The sequence below is a fragment of the Salvelinus alpinus genome, chromosome 8 (genome assembly GCF_045679555.1).
Source record: "Salvelinus alpinus chromosome 8, SLU_Salpinus.1, whole genome shotgun sequence".
Lineage (NCBI taxonomy): Eukaryota > Metazoa > Chordata > Actinopteri > Salmoniformes > Salmonidae > Salvelinus > Salvelinus alpinus.
The window spans coordinates 68516654-68544153 of NC_092093.1; the positions used below are offsets into that span (position 1 = coordinate 68516654).

General features: G+C 45.9%; 1 protein-coding gene across 3 annotated transcripts in view; it reads right to left on the minus strand.

Annotated features, from left to right (window-relative positions):
* zfhx4 (zinc finger homeobox 4) overlaps positions 1 to 27500 on the minus strand; it is a 114472-nt gene that overhangs the window by 44023 nt on the left and 42949 nt on the right. For all 3 annotated transcript variants that reach the window (XM_071414828.1, XM_071414829.1, XM_071414827.1), the window contains exon 6: positions 8227 to 8461. In XM_071414828.1, the coding sequence (XP_071270929.1) occupies positions 8227 to 8461 (235 nt within the window). The remainder of the gene's footprint in view (positions 1 to 8226; positions 8462 to 27500) is intronic.

Below are 27500 nucleotides of genomic sequence, written 5' to 3' on the forward strand. Positions count from 1 at the left end.
CCTATCAAATCCCCCCTGAGAGTGATCATGTCGATCTCATCGTGGGGATTTTCCTTTGGAAAGAGATTTCACTCTGCCGGGATCATCATTCATATTTATCCTAAAGGGGCTTTCCTGACTGGGAATACACACTGGTTCTATACTTTCCTCTATGGAGTTCATAGACTATAACCCTCTGTGTGTCCCTAAAGCCCCTAGCAAGGCAGTGTCTATGACTTTGTCTGGGGAATGAAAAGAAAATGGCTGCAGCTGCATTAGCGTAGCCCCCGTGGCTAGCCGAGTGAACAGGGTATATTTGGGTGTGTATTGCATCGCTCCCACTCCACTACCCCACCATAGATGGTTCTGTAATGGCCGCAAATTACTGAGACAAACCCTGGAAATAGAGAGACAGGGAGAGAAAGAGAAAGAGAGGCGAGAGAGAAAAAAAGAGAGATAGAGAGATAGATAGATAGATAGATAGATAGAGAGAAAGAGAGCGAGAACGAGAGAGGGAGAGAAAAAGAGGCGAGAGAGAAAAAGAGAGAGACAGACAGAGAGACAGACAGAGAGACAGAGAGAGAGAGAGAGAGAGAGAGAGAGAGAGAGAGAGAGAGAGAGAGAGAGAGAGAGAGAGAGAGAGAGAGAGAGAGAGAGAGAGAGAAAGAGAGAGCGAGAGAGAGAGAGAGAGAGAGAGGGAAAGAGAGAGAGAGAGAGAGGGAAAGAGAGAGAGGGAAAGAGAGAGAGAGAGAGAGGGAAAGAGAGAATGATCCTGAAAAGTAACCGCTATAATTGCTAAACCGCCCCATCGCTCCAAAAAAAGAAGGGAGGGAGAATAAGAGATAAAAAGAGAGAGAAAACCCTAATGGCTTAAAGTAGTCTCAGTGTCATCACATCGCAATGCAGGGAGGAGAGGAGGGAGGAGAGGAGAAAGAGGAGGGAGGAGAGGAGAAAGAGCTAGCCATAGTAAAAACATAAGGATGATTATGCTCAGAGTTTAGTCAAACAAATGCATAAACTGAGGCTGCATGTTTTGTTTAGCTACAATAAGGCAATAAACTATATACATATGCACACACTCATGCACAAACGCACACATACACACACACTGCCTCGGTGTGTGTCCATTAGGGCCTTGCCTGGCCTACAGCTGCTATATGTAAATGGTTAGCAAGGCTACACTAATCTGAACAAGACTACAAACCTCCCGGAGCCTTATCACTCAGAAAACAAAACAAAAGAGACACACACACACACACTCACACACACAGAGAGAGAAGCATTTAAAGTGTTGTTCAGCCCCCTGAGTCAGTGAGGTCTTTTGTTTAAAGGGGGGACTCAAACAAAGGCGGCCTTCTCCCCCACTTTAATGTACAGGGGGGAGAGGAGAGGGGGACTGAGGGAGGGAGGGGAGGATGACAGACACAACTCAGAAATAATTACCTCCATAAGATCCCATCTCCTTTTCTTTTTCTGAGAGACGGAAGGAAGATAAAAAAAACGGAAGACAAAAAGTGTCTGATGGTTGGAGAAAGTTAATTTCTTTCTGCTTGGTCTGATGGATGGAGAACGGTTGTTTCGTTCTGCTTGGTCTGATGGATGGAGAACGGTTGTTTCATTCTGCTTGGTCTGATGGATGGAGAACGGTTGTTTCGTTCTGCTTGGTCTGATGGATGGAGAACGGTTGTTTCGTTCTGCTTGGTCTGATGGATGGAGAACGGTTGTTTCATTCTGCTTGTTCTGATGGATGGAGAACGGTTGTTTCGTTCTGCTTTGTGTGATTGTTGGAGAACAGTTTTCTTTCTGTTTTGTGTGATTGTTGGAGAACAGTCTTTTCGTTCTGCTTGGTCTGATGGATGGAGAACGGTTGTTTCGTTCTGCTTGGTCTGATTTACATTTACATTTAAGTCATTTTAGCAGACGCTCTTATCCAGAGCGACTTACAAATTGGAAAGTTCATACATATTCATCCTGGTCCCCCCGTGGGAATTGAACCCACAACCCTGGCGTTGCAAGCGCCATGCTCTACCAACTGAGCCACACGTTGAAGAACGGTTGTTTCTTTCTGCTTTGTGTGATTGTTGGAGAACAGTCTTTTCTTTCTGCTTGGTCTGATGGATGGAGAACGGTTGTTTCGTTCTGCTTTGTGTGATTGTTGGAGAACAGTCTTTTCTTTCTGCTTGGTCTGATGGACGGAGAACGGTTGTTTCGTTCTGCTTGGTCTGATGGACGGAGAACGGTTGTTTCGTTCTGCTTGGTCTGATGAATGGAGAACGGTTGTTTCTTTCTGCTTGGTCTGATGGATGGAGAACGGTTGTTTCGTTCTGCTTTGTGTGATTGTTGGAGAACAGTTTTCTTTCTGTTTTGTGTGATTGTTGGAGAACAGTCCTTTCTTTCTGCTTGGTCTGATGGATGGAGAACGGTTGTTTCGTTCTGCTTGGTCTGATGGATGGAGAACGGTTGTTTCTTTCTGCTTGGTCTGATGGATGGAGAACGGTTGTTTCCTTCTGCTTGGTCTGATGAATGGAGAACGGTTGTTTCTTTCTGCTTTGTGTGATTGTTGGAGAACGGTTGTTTCTTTCTGCTTGGTCTGATGGATGGAGAACGGTTGTTTCTTTCTGCTTGGTCTGATGGATGGAGAGCGGTTGTTTCTTTCTGCTTGGTCTGGTTTGGCGCCCCCTCTTGGGTTGTGCCGTGGCGGATATCTTTGTGAGCTATACTCGGCCTTGTGTCAGGATGGTAAGTTGGTGGTTGAAGATATCCCTCTAGTGGTGTGGGGGCTGTGCTTTGGCAAAGTGGGTGGGGTCATATCCTGCCTGTTTGGACCTGTCCGGGGGTATCATCGGATGGGGCCACAGTGTCGCCTGACCCCTCCTGTCTCAGCTTCCAGTAATTATGCTGCAGTAGTTTATGTGTCGGAGGGCTAGGGTCAGTCTGTTATATCTGGAGTATTTCTCCTGTCCTGTGTGAATTTAAGTTTGCTCTCTCTAATTCTCTCTTTCTTTCTTTCTTTCTTTCTTTCTTTCTTTCTTTCTTTCTTTCTTTCTTTCTTTCTTTCTCTCTCTCGGAGGACCTGAGCCCTAGGACCATGCCTCAGGACTACCTGGCATGATGACTCCTTGCTGTCCCCAGTCCACCTGGCCGTGCTGCTGCTCCAGTTTCAACTGTTCTGCCTGCGGCTATGGAACCCTGACCTGTTCACCGGACGTGCTACCTGTCCCAGACCTGCTGTTTTCAACTCTCTAGAGACAGCAGGAGCGGTAGAGATACTCTCAATGATCGGCTATGAAAAGCCAACTGACATTTACTCCTGAGGTTCTGACTTGTTGCACCCTCGACAACTACTGTGATTATTATTATTTGACCATGCTAGTCATTTATGAACATTTGAACATCTTGGCCATGTTCTATTATAATCTCCACCTGGCCCAGCCAGAAGAGGACTGGCCACCCCTCATAGCCTGGTTCTTCTCTAGGTTTCTTCCTAGGTTTTGGCCTTTCTAGGGAGTTTGTCCTAGCCACCGTGCCTCTACACCTGCATTGCTTGCTGTTTGGGGTGTTAGGCTGGGTTTCTGTACAGCACTTTGATATATCAGCTGATGTAAGAAGGGCTATATAAATACATTTGATTTGATTTGATGGATGGAGAACAGTTGTTTCTTTCTGGTCCATAGGGCTGGTTCATAGGGCTGGTGCATAGGGCTGGTTCATAGGGCTGGTCCATAGGGCTGGTTCATAGGGCTGGTTCATAGGGCTGGTCCATAGGGCTGGTTCATAGGGCTGGTCAATAGGGCTGGTTCATAGGGCTGGTTCATAGGGCTGGTCCATAGGGATGGTCCATAGGGCTGGTCCATAGGGCTGGTCCATAGGGCTGGTTCATAGGGCTGGTCCATAGGGCTGGTCCATAGGGCTGGTCCATAGGGCTGGTTCATAGGGCTGGTCCATAGGGCTGGTCCATAGGGCTGGTCCATAGGACTGGTTCATAGGACTGGTTCATAGGGCTGGTTCATAGGGCTGGTTCATAGGGCTGGTTCATAGGGCTGGTTCATAGGGCTGGTCCATAGGACTGGTTCATAGGGCTGGTTCATAGGGCTGGTTCATAGGGCTGGTTCATAGGGCTGGTTCATAGGGCTGGTCCATAGGACTGGTTCATAGGGCTGGTTCATAGGGCTGGTGCATAGGGCTGGTTCATAGGGCTGGTTCATAGGGCTGGTTCATAGGGCTGGTTCATAGGGCTGGTTCATAGGGCTGGTTCATAGGGCTGGTTCATAGGGCTGGTTCATAGGGCTGGTCCATAGGACTGGTTCATAGGGCTGGTTCATAGGGCTGGTGCATAGGGCTGGTTCATAGGGCTGGTTCATAGGGCTGGTTCATAGGGCTGGTTCATAGGGCTGGTCCATAGGGCTGGTCCATAGGGCTGGTCCATAGGGCTGGTTCATAGGGCTGGTCCATAGGGCTGGTTCATAGGGCTGGTCCATAGGGCTGGTCCATAGGGCTGGTTCATAGGGCTGGTCCATAGGGCTGGTCCATAGGGCTGGTCCATAGGGCTGGTTCATAGGGCTGGTCCATAGGGCTGGTTTATAGGGCTGGTCCATAGGGCTGGTCCATAGGGCTGGTTCATAGGGCTGGTCCATAGGGCTTGTTCATAGGGCTGGTCCATAGGGCTGGTCCATAGGGCTGGTCCATAGGGCTGGTCCATAGGGCTGGTTCATAGGGCTGGTCCATAGGGCTGGTCCATAGGGAGAATAACAGACTAATGGAGCAGCACTACACAGACAGAAACACTCTCAGAAGTAACTACTGCACATTCAATCCTTTTCTCTTCAGATTCTTCGTCTCTTATCGTTTAACACTACATTTCATGTTTTTTTCCTTCAATAACATAACAGTGTGTCTGTCACTGTTTCCAACACAAACATTATCTATCAGCCATTAGTTTCATCTTAAAACTGAGGATGATGGAAAAACGTGACTGAGAACCAGTCCATTTGTACCGCATGTACTTGAATGTGCATCTATGTTAATGTTCTCATAGCAGCTCTATTCACCATCTAACTCTGTTATACAAACACGGGGGGAAAACAAGAATCTAATTTGGACTAACAACGTTTGTCCGAAGTTCAAAGCCAGACAACAAAATGGCTGAACTCTCTGTGCCATGTTGTGGAGGAATTCATTCTCCCTGTCTGGGATCTGAACTGGCATTCTCTATCAAGTCAATTTCCTTCAACTCTGCTGATTCTCCATAGAGTAGGAGGATTCATAAACACATAAACACACATGAAGGACGTGCACACACACACTCTGTCGCGCACACACATGGGTACAAAACATGGGCGGTGAGTGTTTTTGTTTCACATTTTTATGGGGAAACCATTTTAACAAGCTCAAGTGTGTGTAAAAAGCTGCGTTGGCCGGCTCTTAGATTACATTGATTTACAAATGGGGGAACTCCACTTAAAACTCATGTTTAACCACATCACACTCACATGCTCACTCACACACTCACAAACACGCACACACACTTAGCTCTATGGTGTTTACCTAGAGTAAATGATGAGACAACTGGGGAATGACATGGGGAGTTACCGTCACCTAGGGAAACCTGGCAGAGAGAGATTCTCAGACACACCCACACGAAGCGAGACATGTTGATTGCTACACTGCTAACTTACTGAGAAGTCACAGGGAAAGGGGTGGGAGAGAGTGAGATAAATACTATTTTCTCGTTTACAGTGACTCTAGTCCACCTTTCCTAGCCCCACATACAGATAGAACAACTCCTAATAATTAGACAATAAAACCAGCATCAAACCTATATCATGAAATCCACTCACAGGTATAGTCCTGAGCAATAGCAAGCTGTTATTCCCAGTGTGCCAGAGTTCTGCTTTAACAGAAAGACACCTCTCAGCACTTCAGTAAATATGGTTCATAGCAACCAGTAGCTAACCAATAGAAACTGTACAGCAGCAGAAAACAAATGCTAAACACACATGTACATAAGCATCCACATGAACTTAGTCTGTTCCCGTTAGGCAATTATACAATCAAATCTGCTCCATTGCAAAGAAAGTTCAGATATTCTGAAATAAATATCCACACTTCTCTCCAACTGTCTCCTTTACAATGTAAAAGGAAACAGGTAAATATGTTTTACTATGGACTTGGTGAAATAATACCACTGTTCCCAAAGAAATGATGCAGTATGGGAAAAAGCAGGGCATCCAAGAACGTGCCCAGCAGGGTCAACTCAAACCCTACACTTCCTCCTCATTGGAAATGCACTATGTGGCATACAACTGGGGGTATATAATCGCACCCCCCCCCCCAAAAAAAAACAAAAAAACAGTGGAACATTTGAAAAAAATATTTGCATAGTTAGTTGTGGAGGAGACCGAAATGGACAGGAGCAAAGACTGAATGGAGAAAAAAAGTGAGTGTGTGTGAGTGAGTGTATGTGAGTGTGTGTGTGTGAGACAGAATAAACTTTTAGGGAGAATAGGGGTGGGTGTGTGTTAAAAGGCACAGTAATGATTTATCTATCCTGGCTTGTCTTGTGGACCCAAATCCCAAACCTCTCTGAATCACCTGAGCCCCCCCCCCCTTCTAATTAAAACCAAACGTATAGATGGCCTATTTCTCTCTCAATATGGCAGCTCTCTCTTCTTTTCTCCATACGGTCAAGGCTGTGTGTGTGTGTGTGTGTGTGTGTGTGTGTGTGTGTGTGTGTGTGTGTGTGTGTGTGTGTGTGTGTGTGTGTGTGTGTGTGTGTGTGTGTGTGTGTGTGTGTGTGTGTGTGTGTGTGTGTGTGTGTGTGTGTGGTGTGTGTGGGTGGAGAGAGAGCTGCTATCACATGTGGTTCACAGTACTGGACACATCTGGTTTGCGGGTCCATATATAAACAGGACACTTTGGGGAGCACAGATTAATGTCTAACACACACACACACACTCTAAAAGTGCACTGGAATGCCATTCAAAACGTGTTAGCCGTCCCTCCCGACAGGTCAAGCAAAGCAAAAACAAGTTAAGCACTCATTTCATTGTGCCGGATTAGCATAGGAATGATTATATAATAGACTATGACTGTGTCTTCTGGTTTAAATTACAGCCCCCCCCCTCTACACCGTAACCCCCCGACTCAAAGAAAACCATTCATCTTTTTTTTGTCTCTCAAAATGTTTTACAGTTCTGCTACACTTATTAGTGGCTGGCAGACCCTGGGCTTTTAAATGAAAGCCAAATTGCTTTGGTCATGAGAAAGGAAATGAAGGCTCACTCCAGGGAAAGACGTATGTGTGTGTGTGTGTGTGTGTGTGTGTGTGTGTGTGTGTGTGTGTGTGTGTGTGTGTGTGTGTGTGTGTGTGTGTGTGTGTGTGTGTGTGTGTGTGTGTGTGTGTGTGTGTGCGTGATCCTCCCAAAGGCAGAGTTTCATAAGTCTGGGATGCCTGGGATGTCCCCGCACAGGGGACGGCAGAGTGTGTGTGTGTTGGTGATATAAGCGTAGCACCATAATGGGAACAGCGTGCTCATTTTGGAGAGATTAGGTGGACTGCACTGCCTGACTCAAAAGACGTGATCTGAGTACAGAGGGTGAGAGGGATGGAGAGAGGGAGCGAGGGTTGGAGAGAGGGAGGGAAGGATGGAGAGAAGAAAGGAGGGAGGGATGGAGGGAGAGAAGAAGGGAGGGATGGAGGGAGGGAGAGAAAAAGGGTGGGACGGAGGAATGGAGGGAAAGAGGGTGGGATGGAGGGAGGGATTGATGCTAAATAGGTAGTTAAATAGTTAACCAAATAGCTACCTGGACTATCTGCATTGACCCATTTTGGGCTAACTCTTTTGACTCATAACTTACACTGCTGCTACTGTCTTATTTATCCTGTTGCCTGGTCACTTTATCCCTACATATATGTATATATCTACCTGCATTACCTCGTACCCCTACACATTGACTCGGTACTGGTACCCTGTGTATATAGCCATGCTATCGTTACTCATTGTTGGATGAAGGGAGGGAGGGAGATGGATGGATGGAGGGATGGATGGATGGAGGGGTAGATGAATGTGGTGGTAAAGGGTTTTGGGAGAGAGGGAGGGATGGAGGAAGAGATGGTTTGGTTGTGGTAGCAGGAAGGAATGGGCGTGGGTAAAGAAAACAAGGACTTAGACTAGTATGCTGTCGGTCCAAGTCCCATGTTTCAAATCAAATCCAAGAAAACCCATCTAACAACGACTAAACCATTACCTTGTTGTTGAGGGCAGTCTTTGACGTGGTAGAGTTGGTGTAGATTCAGGCCGTCCTCCTCTCCTCCCAGTCCCTGCTGGTGGAGCTGTAGTTTCCTCAGACCCTCGTTCTGCTGGTGGCGCGGGGAGCGAGCGTGCTGCACCAGGTTCAGACAGGCCTTGGTGGAGTAGTCACACAGGGCACAGTAGTACACACACTGCTCACCGCTGCACGCACTCTCCTGCTTCTGCAAGTGCTGTAGGAGAGAGTAGAGAGATTGTTAACATTTGTATGAGAAGTTGCTTTTTGATTGATGGTCAAGGACAAAGGTGCAGACAGCAAACTTGCCTATACCTGAAGCACAGTCATCTGGGACTCACTATTATCTAGTAGGACAAAAACAGTAGAGCCAATGTTTAAAATGTAGGAAGGAGAAATCAACAAAGGATATTTCTGAGCGGACAGGAAAACAAATCCAGTGTGCTTAGAAGAATGAAAGGATGGTAATAACCTAATGGAAGAAAAGCCCGATGGTACTGACAAGAAGGAGAGGAGGATCAAAATGAGGAGAGGAGAGACTCAAGTGAGGAGAGACAAAGTGAGGAGAGGAGAGACAAAATGAGGAGAGGAGAGACAAAATGAGGAGAAGAGAGACAAAATGAGGAGAGAAACAATGTGAGGAGAGGAGAGACAATGTGAGGAGAGGAGAGACAAAGTGAGGAGAGGAGAGACAAAGTGAGGAGAGAGACAAAATGAGGAGAGAGACAAAATGAGGAGAGAGACAAAGTGAGGAGAGAAACAATGTGAGGAGAGACAAAGTGTGGAGAGGAGAGAGAAAGTGAGGAGAGGAGAGACAAAGTGTGGAGAGGAGAGACAAAGTGAGGAGAGGAGAGACAAAGTGAGGAGAGGAGAGACAACGTGAGGAGAGGAGAGACAAAGTGAGGAGAGGAGAGACAAAGTGTGGAGAGGAGAGACAAAGTGAGGAGAGGAGAGACAATGTGAGGAGAGGAGAGACAATGTGAGGAGAGGATATACAATGTGAGGAGAGGAGAGACAAAGTGAGGAGAGACAAAGTGAGGAGAGGAGAGACAAAGTGTGGAGAGGAGAGACAATGTGAGGAGAGGAGAGACAAAGTGAGGAGAGGAGAGACAATGTGAGGAAAGGAGAGACAAAGTGAGGAGAGGAGAGACAAAGTGAGGAGAGAGACAAAGTGAGGAGAGGAGAGACAAAGTGTGGAGAGGAGAGACAATGTGAGGAGAGGAGAGACAAAGTGTGGAGAGGAGAGACAAAGTGAGGAGAGGAGAGACAAAGTGAGGAGAGGAGAGACAAAGTGAGGAGAGGAGAGACAAAGTGTGGAGAGGAGAGACAAAGTGAGGAGAGGAGAGACAAAGTGTGGAGAGGAGAGACAATGTGAGGAGAGGAGAGACAAAGTGAGGAGAGGAGAGACAAAGTGAGGAGAGGAGAGACAAAGTGTGGAGAGGAGAGACAAAGTGTGGAGCGGAGAGACAAAGTGAGGAGATGAGAGACAAGGTGTGGAGAGGAGAGACAAAGTGAGGAGAGGAGAGACAAAGTGTGGAGAGGAGAGACAAAGTGAGGAGAGGAGAGACAAAGTGTGGAGAGGAGAGACAAAGTGTGGAGAGGAGAGACAAAGTGAGGAGAGGAGAGACAAAGTGAGGAGAGGAGAGACAAAGTGTGGAGAGGAGAGACAAAGTGAGGAGAGGAGAGACAAAGTGAGGAGAGGAGAGACAAAGTGTGGAGAGGAGAGACAAAGTGTGGAGAGGAGAGACAAAGTGAGGAGAGGAGAGACAAAGTGTGGAGAGGAGAGACAAAGTGTGGAGAGGAGAGACAAAGTGAGGAGAGGAGAGACAAAGTGTGGAGAGGAGAGACAAAGTGTGGAGAGGAGAGACAAAGTGAGGAGAGGAGAGACAAAGTGTGGTGAGGAGAGACAAAGTGTGGAGAGGAGAGACAAAGTGAGGAGAGGAGAGACAAAGTGTGGAGAGGAGAGACAAAGTGTGGAGAGGAGAGACAATGTGAGGAGAGGAGAGACAAAGTGAGGAGAGGAGAGACAAAGTGAGGAGAGGAGAGACAAAGTGTGGTGAGGAGAGACAAAGTGTGGAGAGGAGAGACAAAGTGTGGAGAGGAGAGACAAAGTGTGGAGCGGAGAGACAAAGTGAGGAGATGAGAGACAAGGTGTGGAGAGGAGAGACAAAGTGAGGAGAGGAGAGACAAAGTGTGGAGAGGAGAGACAAAGTGAGGAGAGGAGAGACAAAGTGTGGAGAGGAGAGACAAAGTGTGGAGAGGAGAGACAAAGTGTGGAGAGGAGAGACAAAGTGAGGAGAGGAGAGACAAAGTGAGGAGAGGAGAGACAAAGTGTGGAGAGGAGAGACAAAGTGAGGAGAGGAGAGACAAAGTGAGGAGAGGAGAGACAAAGTGTGGAGAGGAGAGACAAAGTGTGGAGAGGAGATACAATGTGAGGAGAGGAGAGACAAAGTGAGGAGAGGAGAGACAAAGTGAGGAGAGGAGAGACAACGTGAGGAGAGGAGACAAAATTTTGTTTTTGAAAAGGTGTCTTCACAAGTTCATTTTAAAAACCTATTATTTCTCAGACACAGGACAACAGAAGTGTTAGGATTCACAGTGTGTGTGAGAGGTTGTGAGGGTGTGTGTGAGTGTGTGTGTGTACCTAGCTGAGCTTCCTAAATCTACTCTTCAAACAAAATACTAAAAGAAAACAAAAGTCATAAGACTAAGAGTGTGTAGAGGCAGAGCTGTTTTGTGTGTGAGAAGCATGTTGTCCAGCTCTAGTCATTATTATGTCAGTTGCAAGCTTGAATTTTGACCAACTCTCCTACCCCCTACCCCCACACTTGCCCTCCACTAACACACCACCCCCCCCCCCCCCCCCCACACCACCCCTCCCCCCAGCCTCATACATCCGGGGAAGCCAAGCATATCAAGTGTGTCTCCATAGCTGGCGACCTAATGAACAATGGGCAGAAACAAAAGGCCAGGCTAGAAGCTTGATTAACTGATCCTCTGATAGAATACAGAGAGGGGAACATGCCGTCAAGCTGCAGGTGTGTGTTAGAGAGAGAGAGAGAGAGAGAGAGAGAGAGAGAGAGAGAGAGAGAGAGAGAGAGAGAGAGAGAGAGAGAGAGAGAGAGAGACAGAGACAGAGACAGAGACAGAGACAGAGAGAGAGAGAGAGAGAGAGAGAGAGAGAGAGAGAGAGAGAGAGAGAGAGAGAGAGAGAGAGATAGAGATAGAGACAGAGACAGAGACAGAGACAGAGACAGAGACAGAGACAGAGACAGAGACAGAGAGAGAGAGAGAGAGAGAGAGAGAGAGAGAGAGAGAGAGAGAGACAGAGAGAGAGAAAGAGAGAAAGAGAGAGAGAAAGAAAGAGAGAAAGAGAGAAAGAAAGAGAGAGAGAGACAGAGACAGAGAGAGACAGAGACAGAGACAGAGAAAGAGAGAGAGAGAGACAGAGAGAGACAGAGAAAGAGAGAGACAGAGAGAGAGAGAGAGAGAGAGAGAGAGAGAGAGAGAGAGAGAGAGAGAGAGAGAGAGAGAGAGAGAGAGAGAGAGAGAGAGAGAGAGAGAGAGAGAGAGAGAGAGAGAGAGAGAAAAACCTGACTAGTAAGGATTATCCACATATCTAACGCACATCACCCCCCTTCTCTCTTTCTCGTGGTCTTTGTTTTTTCAGAAAAAGAAACGTACAAGGTTTTTCTCACGAGGCAGTGGGATGTCCGTGGCAGTCAGGGGCCCTTTCAGGGGTCTTAACTTTTAATTAAGTCGGAGTTGTCAGAAGAAAGCCGCATGCACGCACACGCACACAGAGTGCTGGCCAGCGCTCACGGTCATTAATTACAGCTATCTTTGTTTCTCTGTGAAAGAGAGGCCTCCTTTTCTGCTTGTGTAGACAGACACGCTCAGAGAGCACAGCTAACACTCTGCAAGGCCACACTGAGACACTAACCTCTCTCTTTCTGTCTCTCTTACTTCTGTCTTTCTGTCTCTTTTTGTCCTTCTTTATGTCCCTCTGCAACCAAACTCCATACATAAGAAATACTAATTCTTCCCCTGCTTTTCAGAGAGTACAGAGGGAGACACACAAAGAAAGAACCCAGCAGACGGCCATCTTGTTGTGAGCCACGATGAAGACAACAACATGTTCATGTGTTCTGCAGGGTTGGGGTCAATTACAATTTAATTCTCGAATTCACTCATGAAGTGAAAAATGTACGTTGAATTCAATTCGAATTTCAAACATTTTGACGTTATTGAAATTGAATTGAATTTGAATTGTAAAAACATTGAATGTTTGGAATGTCATTGGAATGTAATATTTGTACATTTCCCGGATAATGGAATTACTGGCCTTAGTATGAAACATTTACTGCAGAATTTGTTTTTGTATTTGTATTTATTCCGGATCCCCATTAGCTGTTGCCAAGGCAGCAGCTACTCTTCCTGGGGTCCAATCACAATTACATAGATAAAACAATACATAACCCAACACATTATTACACACTACTCTACCATAACATCTCTACAATACACAATAAATAATACAGCAAAATAACAATATTAAAATGTATATGTGTGTGTCAGTGGAGGCTGCTGAGGGGAGGACGGCTCATAATAATGTCTGGAATGGAGTCAATGGACTGGTATCAACCGCATGGAAACCACGTCTTTGATGTGTTTGATACCGTTCCATTGACTCCATTCCAGACATTATTATGAGCCGTCCTCCCCTCAGCAGCCTCCACTGGTGTGTAGAGTGGATGTGTTAGCATGTGTTTGCAAATGCTGTATGATATTTGAATCATTTCAGCTTGTATTTCTATATTTCCAGATAGCTAGGTTGTCTGAACAGTGATTAGCCTGAAAGCCCGAGGGAATTTCAATTGAGATTTGTGGAATTGTTGGGGATCATATTGAACGGGGAATTGAATTGTTGGGGATCATATTGAATGGGGAATTGAATTGTTGGGGATCATATTGAATAGGGAATTGAATTGTTGGAATTGACCTAACTTCGGAATTTACAAGAATTTAACTATCTCTCAATGTAAAGACAGAGCTGGAATTTGAATTGAATTAAATGGCATTTACAGGAAGATGGAATTGAATTAGAATTGAATTAGTGGAATGAACCCCAACCTGGTGTCCTGTGGTACATGACGACCCCAGACAATACTATTTATAATAACTAGGCCAGATGAACAAACTCTGCTGCTTCAGCGTGACACTCCTTTCAACAGAGCCACTCATATTGTTCTCACTTAATTCAACCTCTTTCTGACTACCGTTATCGTGTGTGTGTCAGTGTGTGTGTGCTTGAGGAGTACATGCAGAAATATGCAGGAAATGATAAATCTCATTCTCAGAGTTCTCCGAGACGGTAGATAAATTGAGTTCCCTTTTGAGCCAAGACTTTCAGTTTAACGCTAGTCATAATAATATACCTTTATCCTTCGCCCGGCTTGGATAATAATCATAACAACACATCCATTCTCTTCGCTTCTCGTAAAAGGACTCAACAGTCTTGAGTAGTTAGTCGGTTTCTACATTGAAAAGAGACAAATCTGAATCCGCTTTATCCTTTTAGAAATATTAATTTAAATCTCCATCAGCAGATTCCTGTGCGTTTCTTTAAGACCAGAACTAAAATAGTGTAGTTTTCTATTTTCCATTTAATGGTCGTCTCTGGCAGAGACAGTCAGGCAGGCGGCGGGGAGAGAGAGAGACAGACAGACAGAGAGACAGAGAGAGAGACAGAGAGAGTCAGGCAGGCGGTGGGGAGAGAGAGAGACAGAGACAGTCAGACAGGCGGCGGGGAGAGAGAGACAGAGACAGTCAGGCAGGCGGTGGGGAGAGAGAGACAGAGACAGTCAGGCAGGCGGCGGGGAGAGAGAGACAGAGACAGTCAGGCAGGCGGCGGGGAGAGAGAGACAGACAGACAGAGAGACAGAGAGAGAGACAGAGACAGTCAGGCAGGCGGTGGGGAGAGAGAGAGACGGACAGAGAGAGAGACAGACAGAGAGAGAGACAGTCAGGCAGGCGGCGGGGAGAGAGAGAGACAGACAGAGAGACAGAGAGAGAGACAGAGACAGTCAGGCAGGCGGCGGAGAGAGCGAGACAGAGACAGAGACAGAGATAGATTGTGAGAGTGACAGAGAGAAACAGACAGGGAGACGGAGAGAGAGAGAGACAGAGAGAGAGAAATAGATAGATAGAAAGAGAGACAGAGACAGAGAGAGAGACAGAGAGAAACAGAGACAGACAGAGAGAGACAGAGACAGAGATAGATACAGAGACAGCGAGAGAGAGAGAGAGAGACAGAGACAGATAGAGAGACATTGATAGAGAGACAGAGAGAGAGAGAGAGACAGTTGGCGGATTCTGGATTTATGGAGTTAGAGAGGAGCGGTTCTAGTGGCAACAGACTTTAGGAACCATTACACACACACACGCACACACGCACGCACGCACGCACGCACGCACGCACGCACGCAGGCAGGCAGGCAGGCAGGCAGGCAGGCAGGCAGGCAGGCACGCACGCACACACACACACACACACACACACACACACACACACACACACACACACACACACACACACACACACACACACACACACACACACACACACACACACACACACACACACACACACACAGACACACACACACACACAAGCTCGCTATTTCAGTGATGGAGCGCTCTCATACTCTTTCACATCTCGTGTGTGTGTTTCCTTTCCTTCTCTGGGTGTGTGGATTAGTGTTTTTGGCAAACAACCAACAGGGTTAGAGCTGCAGTGCTCCCCGAGGACCAATCAGATTCTACTAACGATACGTCCCATGGTGCCCCTCAAGATGCCAGTACAAAATATCTCTCTTTTCCACCGTGTGTGTGTTGTGTGTGTTGACGGTGGGGCGAAGGGAGGTGCAGTGACAAACAATGCAAATTACAACACAGGGGACTCCCAATCATCTGTCAAGCACCAGACACTGGACCCCCCCCCCCCCCCCCCCCCCCCCCCCCCCCCCCACACACACACACACACACACACACACACACACCTCACCAAACCAAAGCACAGGGGAGCTTCGTACCTGTCAAATCTACAACCCACCCCTTGTTTCCTTTCCCCAAATCCCAGGGAAGGGTGTGTGTGTGTGTGTGTGTGTGTGTGTGTGTGTGTGTGTGTGTGTGTGTGTGTGTGTGTGTGTGTGTGTGTGTGTGTGTGTGTGTGTGTGTGTGTGTGTTTCTTCTCTGACAGAAATAGTTTATTTATTTATGCAGACCTGGATGTTTACAAAACACCTTTCACCCCTCCCTCATCCGCCTCTCCTGTCCTCTCCCTCATCCTCCTCTCCTGTCCTCTCCCTCATCCTCCTCTCCTGTCCTCTCCCTCATCCTCCTCTCCTGTTGAATGTTGCTATTTCTGATTCATCTGTTCTTTCTTCTGTGACAAAACAGCCTCATTAACAGAATACTTAATAAGACAGACAGCGTTTCACAAGTAGTTTTTACTTCTCTTCCTCTCTCTCTCTCTCTCTCTCTCGCTCTCAATTCCTACATTGGTAAAATGAAAGAAAAAAAGTCCTTCAAAGAGAAAGAAGCATCTGTTTTCATCCTAAACCAGAAGAAAAATTAGGACATTCTATGTCAACATGACTTTTCCCTGTTATTAAGCACTATTGAACACATACTGTAGCTAAAATAACCCTTGGTATAACTACCCTGGAACCTACCAACACCACAGCTATGCCTTAATAACATGTGTGTATGTGTGTTGAAATGGACAGACTTCTCTCTGCCCCCTCTCTGTATTGGGTTCTATCTCTCCTTCCATCAGCAGTTTTGGGGTAATGCAGTTTAGGGGGGTAATGCAGTTTGAGGTAATGCAGTTTTGGGTTAATGCAGTTTAGGGGGGTAATGCAGTTTGAGGTAATGCAGTTTTGTGGTAATGCAGTTTTGTGGTAATGCAATTTTGTGGTAATGCGATTTTGTGGTAATGTAGTTTTGGGGTAATGTATAATTTTGGGGTAAAGCTCACTTGTTTTGTTCTTCTTTTGGAACCCAGCCAGTTTCCGCTGTAATTCTATAGGCTCTGCAGCCCCCGGGGACTCAAAAACAACTACCTGCTACAACAAAAGCATGTTTGTTCATTGAAAGAATTTTATAATTCCATCAGTGCCACTTCCTTCCTTCCTTCCTTCCTTCCTTCCTTCCTTCCTTCCTTCCTTCCTTCCTTCCTTCCTTCCTTCCTTCCTTCCTTCCTTCCTTCCTTCCTTCCTTCCTTCCTTCCTTCCTTCCTTCCTTCCTTCCTTCCTTCCTTCCTTCCTTCCTTCCTCCCTCCCTCCCTCCCTCCCTCCCACATGTTAACAGTAACCACTGTTACCCGGAGCAATAGATGTAGTGCCATATCACTGGGGATGGAACCACTGGCAACCTGGCTCTAACATTCCTGCTGGAGAGAGGTATGCCAATGCTACGCACACACACCTGCTCTCACACACATGCACACTCACACACACACGCACATGTGAAAATCACACACACACACTCTCTCCTTTCTTCCTATCTGTCTCTCTCTCCCCGTCTCTCTCTCTCTCTCTCTCTCTCTCTCCCCTTTCTCTCTCTCTCTCTCTCTCTCTCTCTCTCTCTCTCTCTCTCTCTCTCTCTCTCCTCTCTCTCTCTCTCTCTCTCTCCCTCTCTCTCTCTCTCTCCCTCTCTCCCCTCTCTCTCTCTCTCTCTCTCTCTCTCTCTCTCTCTCTCTCTCTCTCTCTCTCTCTCTCTCTCTCTCTCTCTCTCTCTCTCTCTCTCTCTCTCTCTCTCTCTCTCTCTCCCCTTTCTCTCTCTCTCTCTCCCCTTTCTCTCTCTCTCTCTCTCTCTCTCTCCCTCTCTTCCCTCTCTCCCCTCTCTCTCTCTCTCTCTCTCCATCTCTCTCTCTCTCTCCATCTCTCTCTCTCTCAATTCAATTCAATTTAAGGGCTTTATTGGCATGGGAAACATATGTTTACATTGCCAAAGTGAAATAGATAATAAACAAAAGTGAAATAAACAATAAATAAAAATAACAGTAAACATTACTCTCTCTCTCCCCTGCTTTCACAAATCTAAAGGAATGTATAAATTGCTTATCCTATTTATCCTTCCCTCTCTCTCCATCACATATGATTAGAGGCTGTGGCTTTCCAGCCAGTCCAGTGCAGGGCAGGGCTCAAATTGGTTAGCTTAGCGCAGGTCATGTAATAACAATAATCATCTTAGCAAATGGCCGCCAAGCTAAACAAATGAATTAGCACAATGACTCTTTCACTGGCTGGGCCATCCAGCAGCTCCTCTCTGTCTCTGATGAGGCTTGCTGGGAGTTTTCTGGGAGCTGCGGTTATCTGTGAATAATATAGCAACCACACCCATGGTGTGTGTTTGTGTGTCTGTGTGTGTGTGTGTGTGTGTCTGTGTGTGTGTGTGTGTGTGTGTCTGTGTGTGTGTGTGTGTGTCTGTGTGTGTGTGTGTGTCTGTGTGTGTGTCCAAAATGAAAAAATCCCTGTACCATGGTTGCTTGTGCGTCAAGCGGTCCGACATCTCCGTAAACCTGTCATTTCTCTAAGCCTCGTCTCTGAGCTCATGTTGACCATCTCCTCTGTCCTCTACTTCACAGTCACTCACCCTGACTACATACAATGACAGTCACTCACCCTGACTACATACAATGACAGTCACTCACCCTGACAACATACCAACAGTCACTCACCCTGACAACATACACTGACAGTCACTCACCCTGACAACATACACTGACAGTCACTCACCCTGACAACATACACTGACAGTCACTCACCCTGACAACATACACTGACAGTCACTCACCCTGACAACATACACTGACAGTCACTCACCCTGACAACATACACAGACAGTCACTCACCCTGACAACATACACTGACAGTCACTCACCCTGACAACATACACTGACAGTCACTCACCCTGACAACATACACTGAGTCACTCACCCTGACAACATACACTGACAGTCACTCACCCTGACAACATACACAGATAGTTTCTCACTCACCCTGACAACATACACTGACAGTCACTCACCCTGACAGCATACACTGACAGTCACTCACCCTGACAACATACACTGACAGTCACTCACCCTGACAACATACACTGACAGTCACTCACCCTGACAACATACACTGACAGTCACTCACCCTGACAACATACACAGACAGTCACTCACCCTTACAACATACACTGAGTCACTCACCCTGACAACATACACTGACAGTCACTCACCCTGACAACATACACAGATAGTATCTCACTCACCCTGACAACATACACTGACAGTCACTCACCCTGACAGCATACACTGACAGTCATTCACCCTGAAAACATACAGAGAAAGTCACTCCTGACAACATACACAGACAGTCACTCACCCTGACAACATACACTGACAGTCACTCAACCTGAAAATATACGCTGACAGTCACTCACCTTGACAACATATACTGATAGTCAGTCACCCTGACAACATACACAGTCGCTCACCCTGACAACATACACTGACAGTCACTCCCCCTGACAACATAAACAGACAGTCACTCACCCTGACAACATATACTGATAGTCACTCACCCTGACAACATACACAGTCACTCACTCTGACAACATACACAGTCACTCACACTGACAACATACACAGTCAGTCACCCTGACAACATACACAGTCACTCACCCTGACAACATATACTGATAGTTACTCATCCTGACAACATACACAGTCACTCACCCTGACAACATATACTGATAGTCACTCACCCTGACAACATATACAGAAAGTCACTCACCCTGACAACATACACAGTCACTCACTCTGACAACATACACAGTCACTCACCCTGACAACATACACAGTCACTCACCCTGACAACATACACAGTCACTCACCCTGACAACATACACAGTCACTCACCCTGACAACATACACAGTCACTCACCCTGACAACATACACAGTCACTCACCCTGACAACATACACAGTCACTCACCCTGAGAACATACAGAGACAGATATCTCGCTCTCAGAGTTGAGAAATAATATATTTCAAAAACCATACGGGGGCCATTCTTGTTGTTTTCCCTCTAAGAAACTAGGAGACCGGTATGAAGTGACCTACTGCCTCCCTCCTCCGCTTCTCTCAAACCCTAGGAGACTGGTTAAATGTCCAGCACCACATTTTCCTAACGGAAACGCACGCACGCACGCACGCACGCACGCACGCACGCACGCACGCACGCACGCACGCACACACACACACACACACACACACACACACACACACACACACACACACACATATACATATACATATACATAAACAAACAGACACACATACAGTTGAAGTCAGAAGTTTATACAGTTATGTTGGAGTCATTAAAACTCGTTTTTCAACCACTCCACAAATTCCTTGTTAATAAACTATAGTTTTGGCAAGTTGGTTAGGACATCTACTTTATGCATGACACAAGTCATTGTTCCAACAATTGTTTACAGACAGATTATTTCACTTATAATTCACTGTATCACAATTCCAGTGGGTCAGAAGTTTTCATACACTAAGTTGACTGTGCCTTTAAACAGCTTGGAAAATTCCAGAAAATGATGTCATGGCTTTAGAAGCTTCTGATAGGCTAATTGACATCATTTGAGTCAATTGGAGGTGTACCTGTGGATGTATTTCAAGGCCTATATTCCAACTCAGTGCCTCTTAGCTTGACATCATGGGAAAATCAAAAGAAATCAGCCAAAACCTCAGAAAAAAACATTATAGACCTCCACAAGTCTGGTTCATCCTTGGGAGCAATTTACAAATGCCTGAAGGTACCACGTTCATCTGTAAAAACAATAGTACGCAAGTATAAACATCATGGGACCATGCAGCCGTCATACCACTCAGGAAGGAGACGCGTTCTGTCTCCTAGAGATGAACATACTTTGATACGAAAAGTGCAAATCATTTCCAGAACAACAGCAAAGGACCTTGTGAAGATGCTGGAGGAAACAGGTACAAAAGTATCTATATCCACAGTAAAACGAGTCCTATAACGACATAACTTGAAACGCTCAGCAAGGAAGAAGCCACTACTCCAAAACCGCCATAAAAAAGCCAGACTACGGTTTGCAACTGCACATGGGGACAAAGATCGTACTTTTTGGAGAAATGTCCTCTGGTCTGATGAAAAAAAAATAGAACTGTTTGGCCATACTGACCATCGTTATGTTTGGAGGAAAAAGGGGGAGGCTTGCAAGCTGAAGAACCTCATCCTAACCATGAAGCACGGGGGTGGCAGCATCATGTTGTGGGGGTGCTTTGCTGCAGGAGGGACTGGTGCACTTCACAAAATAGATGGCATCTTGAGGAAGGAAAATTATGTGGATATATTGAAGCAACATCTCAAGACATCAGTCAGGAAGTTAAAGCTTGGTCGCAAATGGGTCTTCCAAATGGACAATGACCCCAAGCATACTTCCAAAGTTGTGGCAAAATGGCTTAAGGACAACAAAGTCAAGGTATTGGAGTGGCCATCACAAAGCCCTGACCTCAATCCTATAGACAATTTGTGGGCAGAACTGAAAAAGTGTGTGCGAGCATGGAGGCCTACAAACCTGACTCAGTTACACCAGCTCTGTCAGGAGGAATGGGCCAAAATTCACCTAACTTATTGTGGGAAGCTTGTGGAAGGCTACCCGAAACGTTTGACCCAAGTTAAACAATTTAAAGGCAATGCTACCAAGTACTAATTGAGTGTATGTAAACTTCTGACCCACTGGGAATGTGATGAAAGAAATAAAGCTGAAATAAATCATTCTCTCTACTATTATTCTGACATTTCACATTTTAAAAATAAAGTGGTGATCCTAACTGACCTAAAACAGGGAATTTTTACTGGGATTAAATGTCAGGAATTGTGAAAAACTGAGTTAAAATGTATTTGGCTAAGTTGTATGTAAACTTCCGACTTCAACTGTATCTTTCAGAGGTGACGTAAGTGTATCTGACACATAGGGGCAGAGGTCAATCTGAAGTTCACGGCTTTTTGACCCCATGACCCTCCTCTAGAAAACATGAGTTCACACTCCAGCTAGCTGGCAGACATATCAAACTCAGGCAGGTTATATACAGCCCATAGAATGATAATGAGCCATACTATGGACTTAAAAGCTGTGTCTGTTCAGCTAATTCTACTAATATGTTATAACCAGCAGCACTGAATTTGCCTTGTGCTATATCTAATAGTAGTCATATGTAGAATGTCCTAGATAAACCATGTTTAAAAATATGAACACCATCTTAGTGTGTTGAAACACAAGCTGAAGATGTTTCATTTGCATATCTCGTCAACCTTTTAGCCTAATCCCTGGGTTGACAGAGAGACAGCAGAGCACGCGCACACACACGCCAGTGAAGGTTCTGGTCTCCCCTTGTCTGTGTAATGGACTTGTATTTACATTAAGGAGATTTAGATGGAGGACTCCAACACTTAGATCCCATTACACTTCCTGACCTGCCCATTAGGCCTAGGAGCTCTGCTTGTCTTCACTACCAGGTGACAAAGACCAGAGGACAGGGAGGAGAGGCCTATACATATGCTTTAGACGAGCCTACAGATTGCTGATGCAAGCATTCAACCTTCTGTGAATGTCTAGTTGTCTACTAGTCTTAGTGATACAACTGCTAACAACCACACTTTCTATCTGTGTGTTCTGGATACAGCGAGAACAGTGTCGCCTGGAGATCTATTTACTAAATGCACATTCCTACGGCAGAAAAGGAGAGGATTGTCTCCCCAACCCATCGCATGGTTTCACTTAGCAGGAAACAAAAGGTGCTGAGAACAAGACAGTCAGCTGTAAGCTGAATTACAGTGGGCTGGATCCTTGGGAGAAAAATAACTATATGACTGAACTCAAGAGGCCGAATCAAAATGTCTGACAGTCTGGTTTCTTTATGCAGCTAGTAAGCCATCTCAGTTGTACTCTCACACACACGTAAACACACGTTCTCTCTCACTCACACTGTACCCTCACACACAGAGAGACACAATCCCCACCCCACCACCTAACTCCATCTGATATAGCTGCTTTGCATACACACTCCTCTAAAACCCAGTTCTTTCATCCTCCCTCCTTCCTCTCTACACGACTCTACAGTAATAGTCCCCTATTGGCATCCTATTAACTACAGGGATGTGTGTGTGTGTCTGTGTGTGTGTCTGTGTGTCAAGAGATAATTTAACTGGTGTGTGTTCATTCTCTGCTGACACAATAAGAGCAGCTCTTCAGCTGCTGATTTGCATATTTCAACAGACATTTCAAACGTTACCCCCCTCCCACCCCACACACACACACACACACTCCCTGAACCCCGTCCCCCTCACACACACTCCCTGCCCGCCCTCCCCCTTCCTTTTTAGGATGGCACGCTTGATGCTCCACTTTGTACAATGGGCAAATGCATGCTATTGTGTGTAAGAATCACTTTCTCAATGCCTTTCTTCTCCTCCCCACTTCTCACTCTCCGACACGGAGAGACACTTGCACGCACAGACCAACAAACACAGATACACACCGGCAAACAGGTAGCAGTGCTATCGTATGGAGCTCCTAGCTGATAGTCCCTAACTCCTAGCTCCTTTCCTCCTATCTCCTAGCTCTTAGCTCTAGTGTTTGCCCAGGTCTGGCAGGCTGTGTAAAGGAAGGACATTGTTTCCCTGTGAAAAGGCTTTAGCCCCGGTCTGCATACCAGCCACCACTCAACATACCAGCGGACACTTTGAAGATTACTCCAATGTTTGCCTTTGTTCCCCCCACAGAGAGAGAAAGGGAGGGAGGGGGAGAGAGGAAGGGAGTGAGGGAGGGGGAGAGAGAGAGAGAGAGAGAGGGAGTGAGGGGGGGGGGGAGAGAGAAACAGGTCCGCAAGAGATATAACTCATGGAGTGTGTGTGTGGTGTAGCTTTAGAAACTGTACTGTGCTCCAAAAAAAAATGCAGTCATTCATGCGACTTCATGGCTTGGCGATTCATGGCGATTCATGGCGATTCATAGCGATTCATGGCGATTCATGGCGATTCATGGCGATTCATAGCGATTCATGGCGATTCATGGCGATTCATGGCTTAAAATAAAATATGAATGCTGCATATTACTGTTGCTAGTATAAAATATAAGAGCAGAGAGGGAGAGAGAGAGAGTAACAACAAGACCATTGGCCATCTGTCTCTCTCTATCGCTCAGAGTGAATGCTTTTATAGAGGCAGAATCCTCTGGAACAATTCAAATAAAAACAATAATTGAACTAAACGTGCTGATACAAAGCAGAGTTAATCCTGAACTAGTACGTTTCTTTCTATCAGCTCTGTTTCATAGCATTAAGGATTACTCTGCACAGGACTAAGCTGGATGAACCGAGAGGAGGTCAGTCACAATGTGCTGCCTGGCCTATGTATGTGTGTGTGTCTGGAAACAGCAGCACGTCAGATCAGCTCCCTCTTGCTGGGTAATCGACTATTTGGTCTCTACTTATCTATTCACTATCTATTCACTGAGCACCTAATGGTCAAAATCAATTACAGGAGGAATGCTTTATACAGGCTAGTCCGATAATGAGAGAGAGAGAGAGAGAGAGAGAGAGAGAGAGAGAGAGAGAGAGAGAGAGAGAGAGAGAGAGAGAGAGAGAGAGAGAGAGAGAGAGAGAGAGAGAGAGAGACAGAGACAGAGACAGAGACAGAGACAGAGACAGAGACAGAGACAGAGACAGAGAGAGAGAGATAAAAAGAGCAGAGTAAAGAGGTCTGACGGAGGCAGATTAACTCCCATCGATTGGTTATTGATCAGGACTAGAGTTAAGGAAGGTTTTAGTTCAAGTTCATTCCTATCGATACCTTGATAGCTTTATATGAGGGGACTAGCGTAAAATCGTTTGTGCATACATTCAAATCATTCCGTTTTCTCTGCATTAACATCTGGGCAAGATATGTTGGACCCCAGGATGACTAGCTTTCGCCATTGGCGTAATATGTCATAAGAGTTGACAACTTTTCATCACACTGTCATGACCCATATGTTTACACGTGTTGTGACATACACTGCCTTCACCCCTTGACCTTTTGTATTACATTTCGATTTTGTGCAACTGATCTAAGCACAATACCCAACAATGTCAAAGTGGATTTTTTTTAATGAAAAATGAAAGTCAACAAGTATTCAACCCCTTTTATGACAAACCTAAATAGGTTCAGGAGGAGAAATGTGCTTAACAAGTCACATAATAAGTTGAATGGACTCACTCTTTGTGCAATACTAGTGTTTAATATGATTTTTGAATGACTACCTCATCTCTGTACCCCACACATACAATTATATGGAAGGTCCCTCAGTCGAGCAGTGAATTTCAAGCACAGATTCAACCACAAAGACCAGGGAGGTTTTCCAATGCCTCGCAAAGAAGGGCACCTATTGGTAGAAGGGTAAAAAAAATAATAACAGACATTGAATATCCCTTTGAGCATGGTGACGTTATTAATTACACTTTGAATTGTGGATTAATACACCCAGTCACTACAAAGATACAGGTGTCCTTCCTAACTCAGTTGCCGGAGAGGAAGGAAAACGCTCAGGGATTTCACCCTGAGCCCAATGGTGACTTTAAAACAGTTACAGAGTTTAATGGCTGTGATAGGAGAACACTGAGGATGGATCGCCAACATTGTAGTTACAGAGTGAAAACAAGGAAGTCTGTACAGAATACAAATATTACAAAACATGCAGCTTGTTTGCAATAAGGCGCTAAAGTAATACTGCAGAAAATGTGCCAAATAAATGAACTTTTTGTCCTAAATACAAAACATTATGTTTGGGGCAAATCCAACACATCACTGAGTTTCACTCTTGATATTTTCAAGCATGGTGGTGGCGGCATCACGTTATGGGTATGCTCGTCATCGGCAACGACTAGGGAGTTTGTTTTATGGTAAAAAGAAAACGAATAGAGCTAATGGCTAAATCCTAGAGGAAAACCTGGTTCAGTCTGTTTCCAACAGACACTGGGAGACATGTTCACCTTTCAGCAGGACAATACCCTAAAACTCAAGGTCAAATATACACTGGAGTTGCTTATCAAGACAACATTGAATGCTCCTGAGTGGCCGAGTTACGGTTTTGACTTAAATCGGCTTGAAAATGTATGGCAAGACTTGAAAAGGACTGTCTAGCAAGGATCAACTTGACAGAGCTTGAAGAGCTTAAAAAATAATAATGGGCAGAAATTGTACAGTCCAGGTGTGGACAACTCTTAGAGACTTAACCAGAAAGACTCACAGCTGTAATCAGTGCCAAATGTGATTCTAACATGTATTGACTGAGGGGGTAGAATACTTATCTAATCAAGATACATTATAGTTTTTTAAAATTCATCTTTAAAAAAAGAAGAGATGTTTTCTTTCACTTTGACATCACAATATTCTGTGTAGATCATTGACAAAAAATGACAATGAAATCAATTTTAATCCCACTTTGTAACACAACAACCTGTGGAAAAAGTCAAGGGGAACACTTTCTGGCACATGCTGTAAATTAAGCACTAATTTCAATGTCAGATGATTTCAAGGGCTCAAATTGATGCTCATACTTCCAGCCACATAAACAAATCTGTAATTACATCATTACATCAAATGAAATCAGATCAGAGCATCAAAGGGCATAAGTCTGGAGAATGACTTTCCTTCAGCATCATATTAATAATCACCATGCTAACTTCTGTTAGCCGCTAGTCACTAGCTGATCTAGCGTCCATTCTGTCAGCGAGCCACCCTTTGTTAAGGACAGGGGGATAAAGTCCCATGAGAAATGGAGGGGTGGAAGGGTAGAGGGTGGATGAATCAGGGAGAAAGGGGGGTTAAGATGAAATGACAAACTCCTGCCTCTCTTTGTTCCTCGCCAAGCGATGTTCCTTTTTGTGGTGTGATGGTCCCGTACCCCTGCATCCACCTCTCCTCTCCCCTCTCCCTCTATCCACCTCTCTCCCCTGTCCCCTGGCTCCCTGCATCCACCTCTCCTCTCCCCTCTCCCTCTATCCAACTCTCTCCCCTGTCCCCTGGCTCCCTGCATCCACCTCTCCTCTCCCCTCTCCCTTTATCTACCTCTCTCCCCTGTCCCCTGGCTCCCTGCATCCACCTCTCCTCTCCCCTCTCCCTTTATCCACCTCTCTCCCCTGTCCCCTGGCTCTCTGCATCCACCTCTCCTTTCCCCTCTCCCTTTATCCACCTCTCTCCCCTGTCCCCTGCATCCCCCTCTCCTCCTCCCTATTCCATCCCTCCCTCCTCTCCCCTCTCCCTCTATCCATCTCTCTCCCCTGTCCCCTTGATCCCTACATCCTTCTCCACTCTGTCCCTCCATCTCGCTTCCTCTCACCTCTATCTCTCCTTCCCTCCCCCCTTCTGGTGGTCTGTAAGCAACCCCCTCCCTTCGTCTGTTCCCTCCCGCCCTCCCTTACTCTGTCCCCCTGCTATCGTTCCCATACCTGTCATGGTAGATCTGTGGAAAGTCTTCACAGTCTCCTGCACACAGACAAACGCCCTGACCTGGACCAACTGACCCTCGGGGGGGGGGGGGGGGGGTCACACATCTGGCTATTAATGTCACAGCATCTCTAAAATGGTATCTCCCAACTCACAGCTCACCAGAGCTGAGGACGGCCCTGTGTGTTCCCTCAGGGAGGAAAAGAGGAGATAGCGAGAGGGGGAGGGGCTCAACTATGGCAATTAAACAATACATAGTGACTGTCAATCAAAGCTTATATCAATGCTGCGATGACCATCTGGTGGTGGTGAAGAAATAGGAGAGATTCCTAGTATTATTGTGAATGGCATATCTTTGAGGATTATTAGGGAAGGGGGGGAGAGAAGCCTGTCCATTTGAACACACACACACACACACACACACACACACACACACACACACACACACACACACACACACACACACACACACACACACACACACACACACACACACACACACACACACACACACACACACACACACACACACACACACACACACATCTGTCTTTAGTCTTTAATTACTAGCATCACCCCCACCCTCGGACCTCTGAAAGATTTCCATTGTAATCCTGATACAGGTGAAAACTGAAACGATTTGAGTAATGTACTAACCCCAACCCTACACCACTAGACT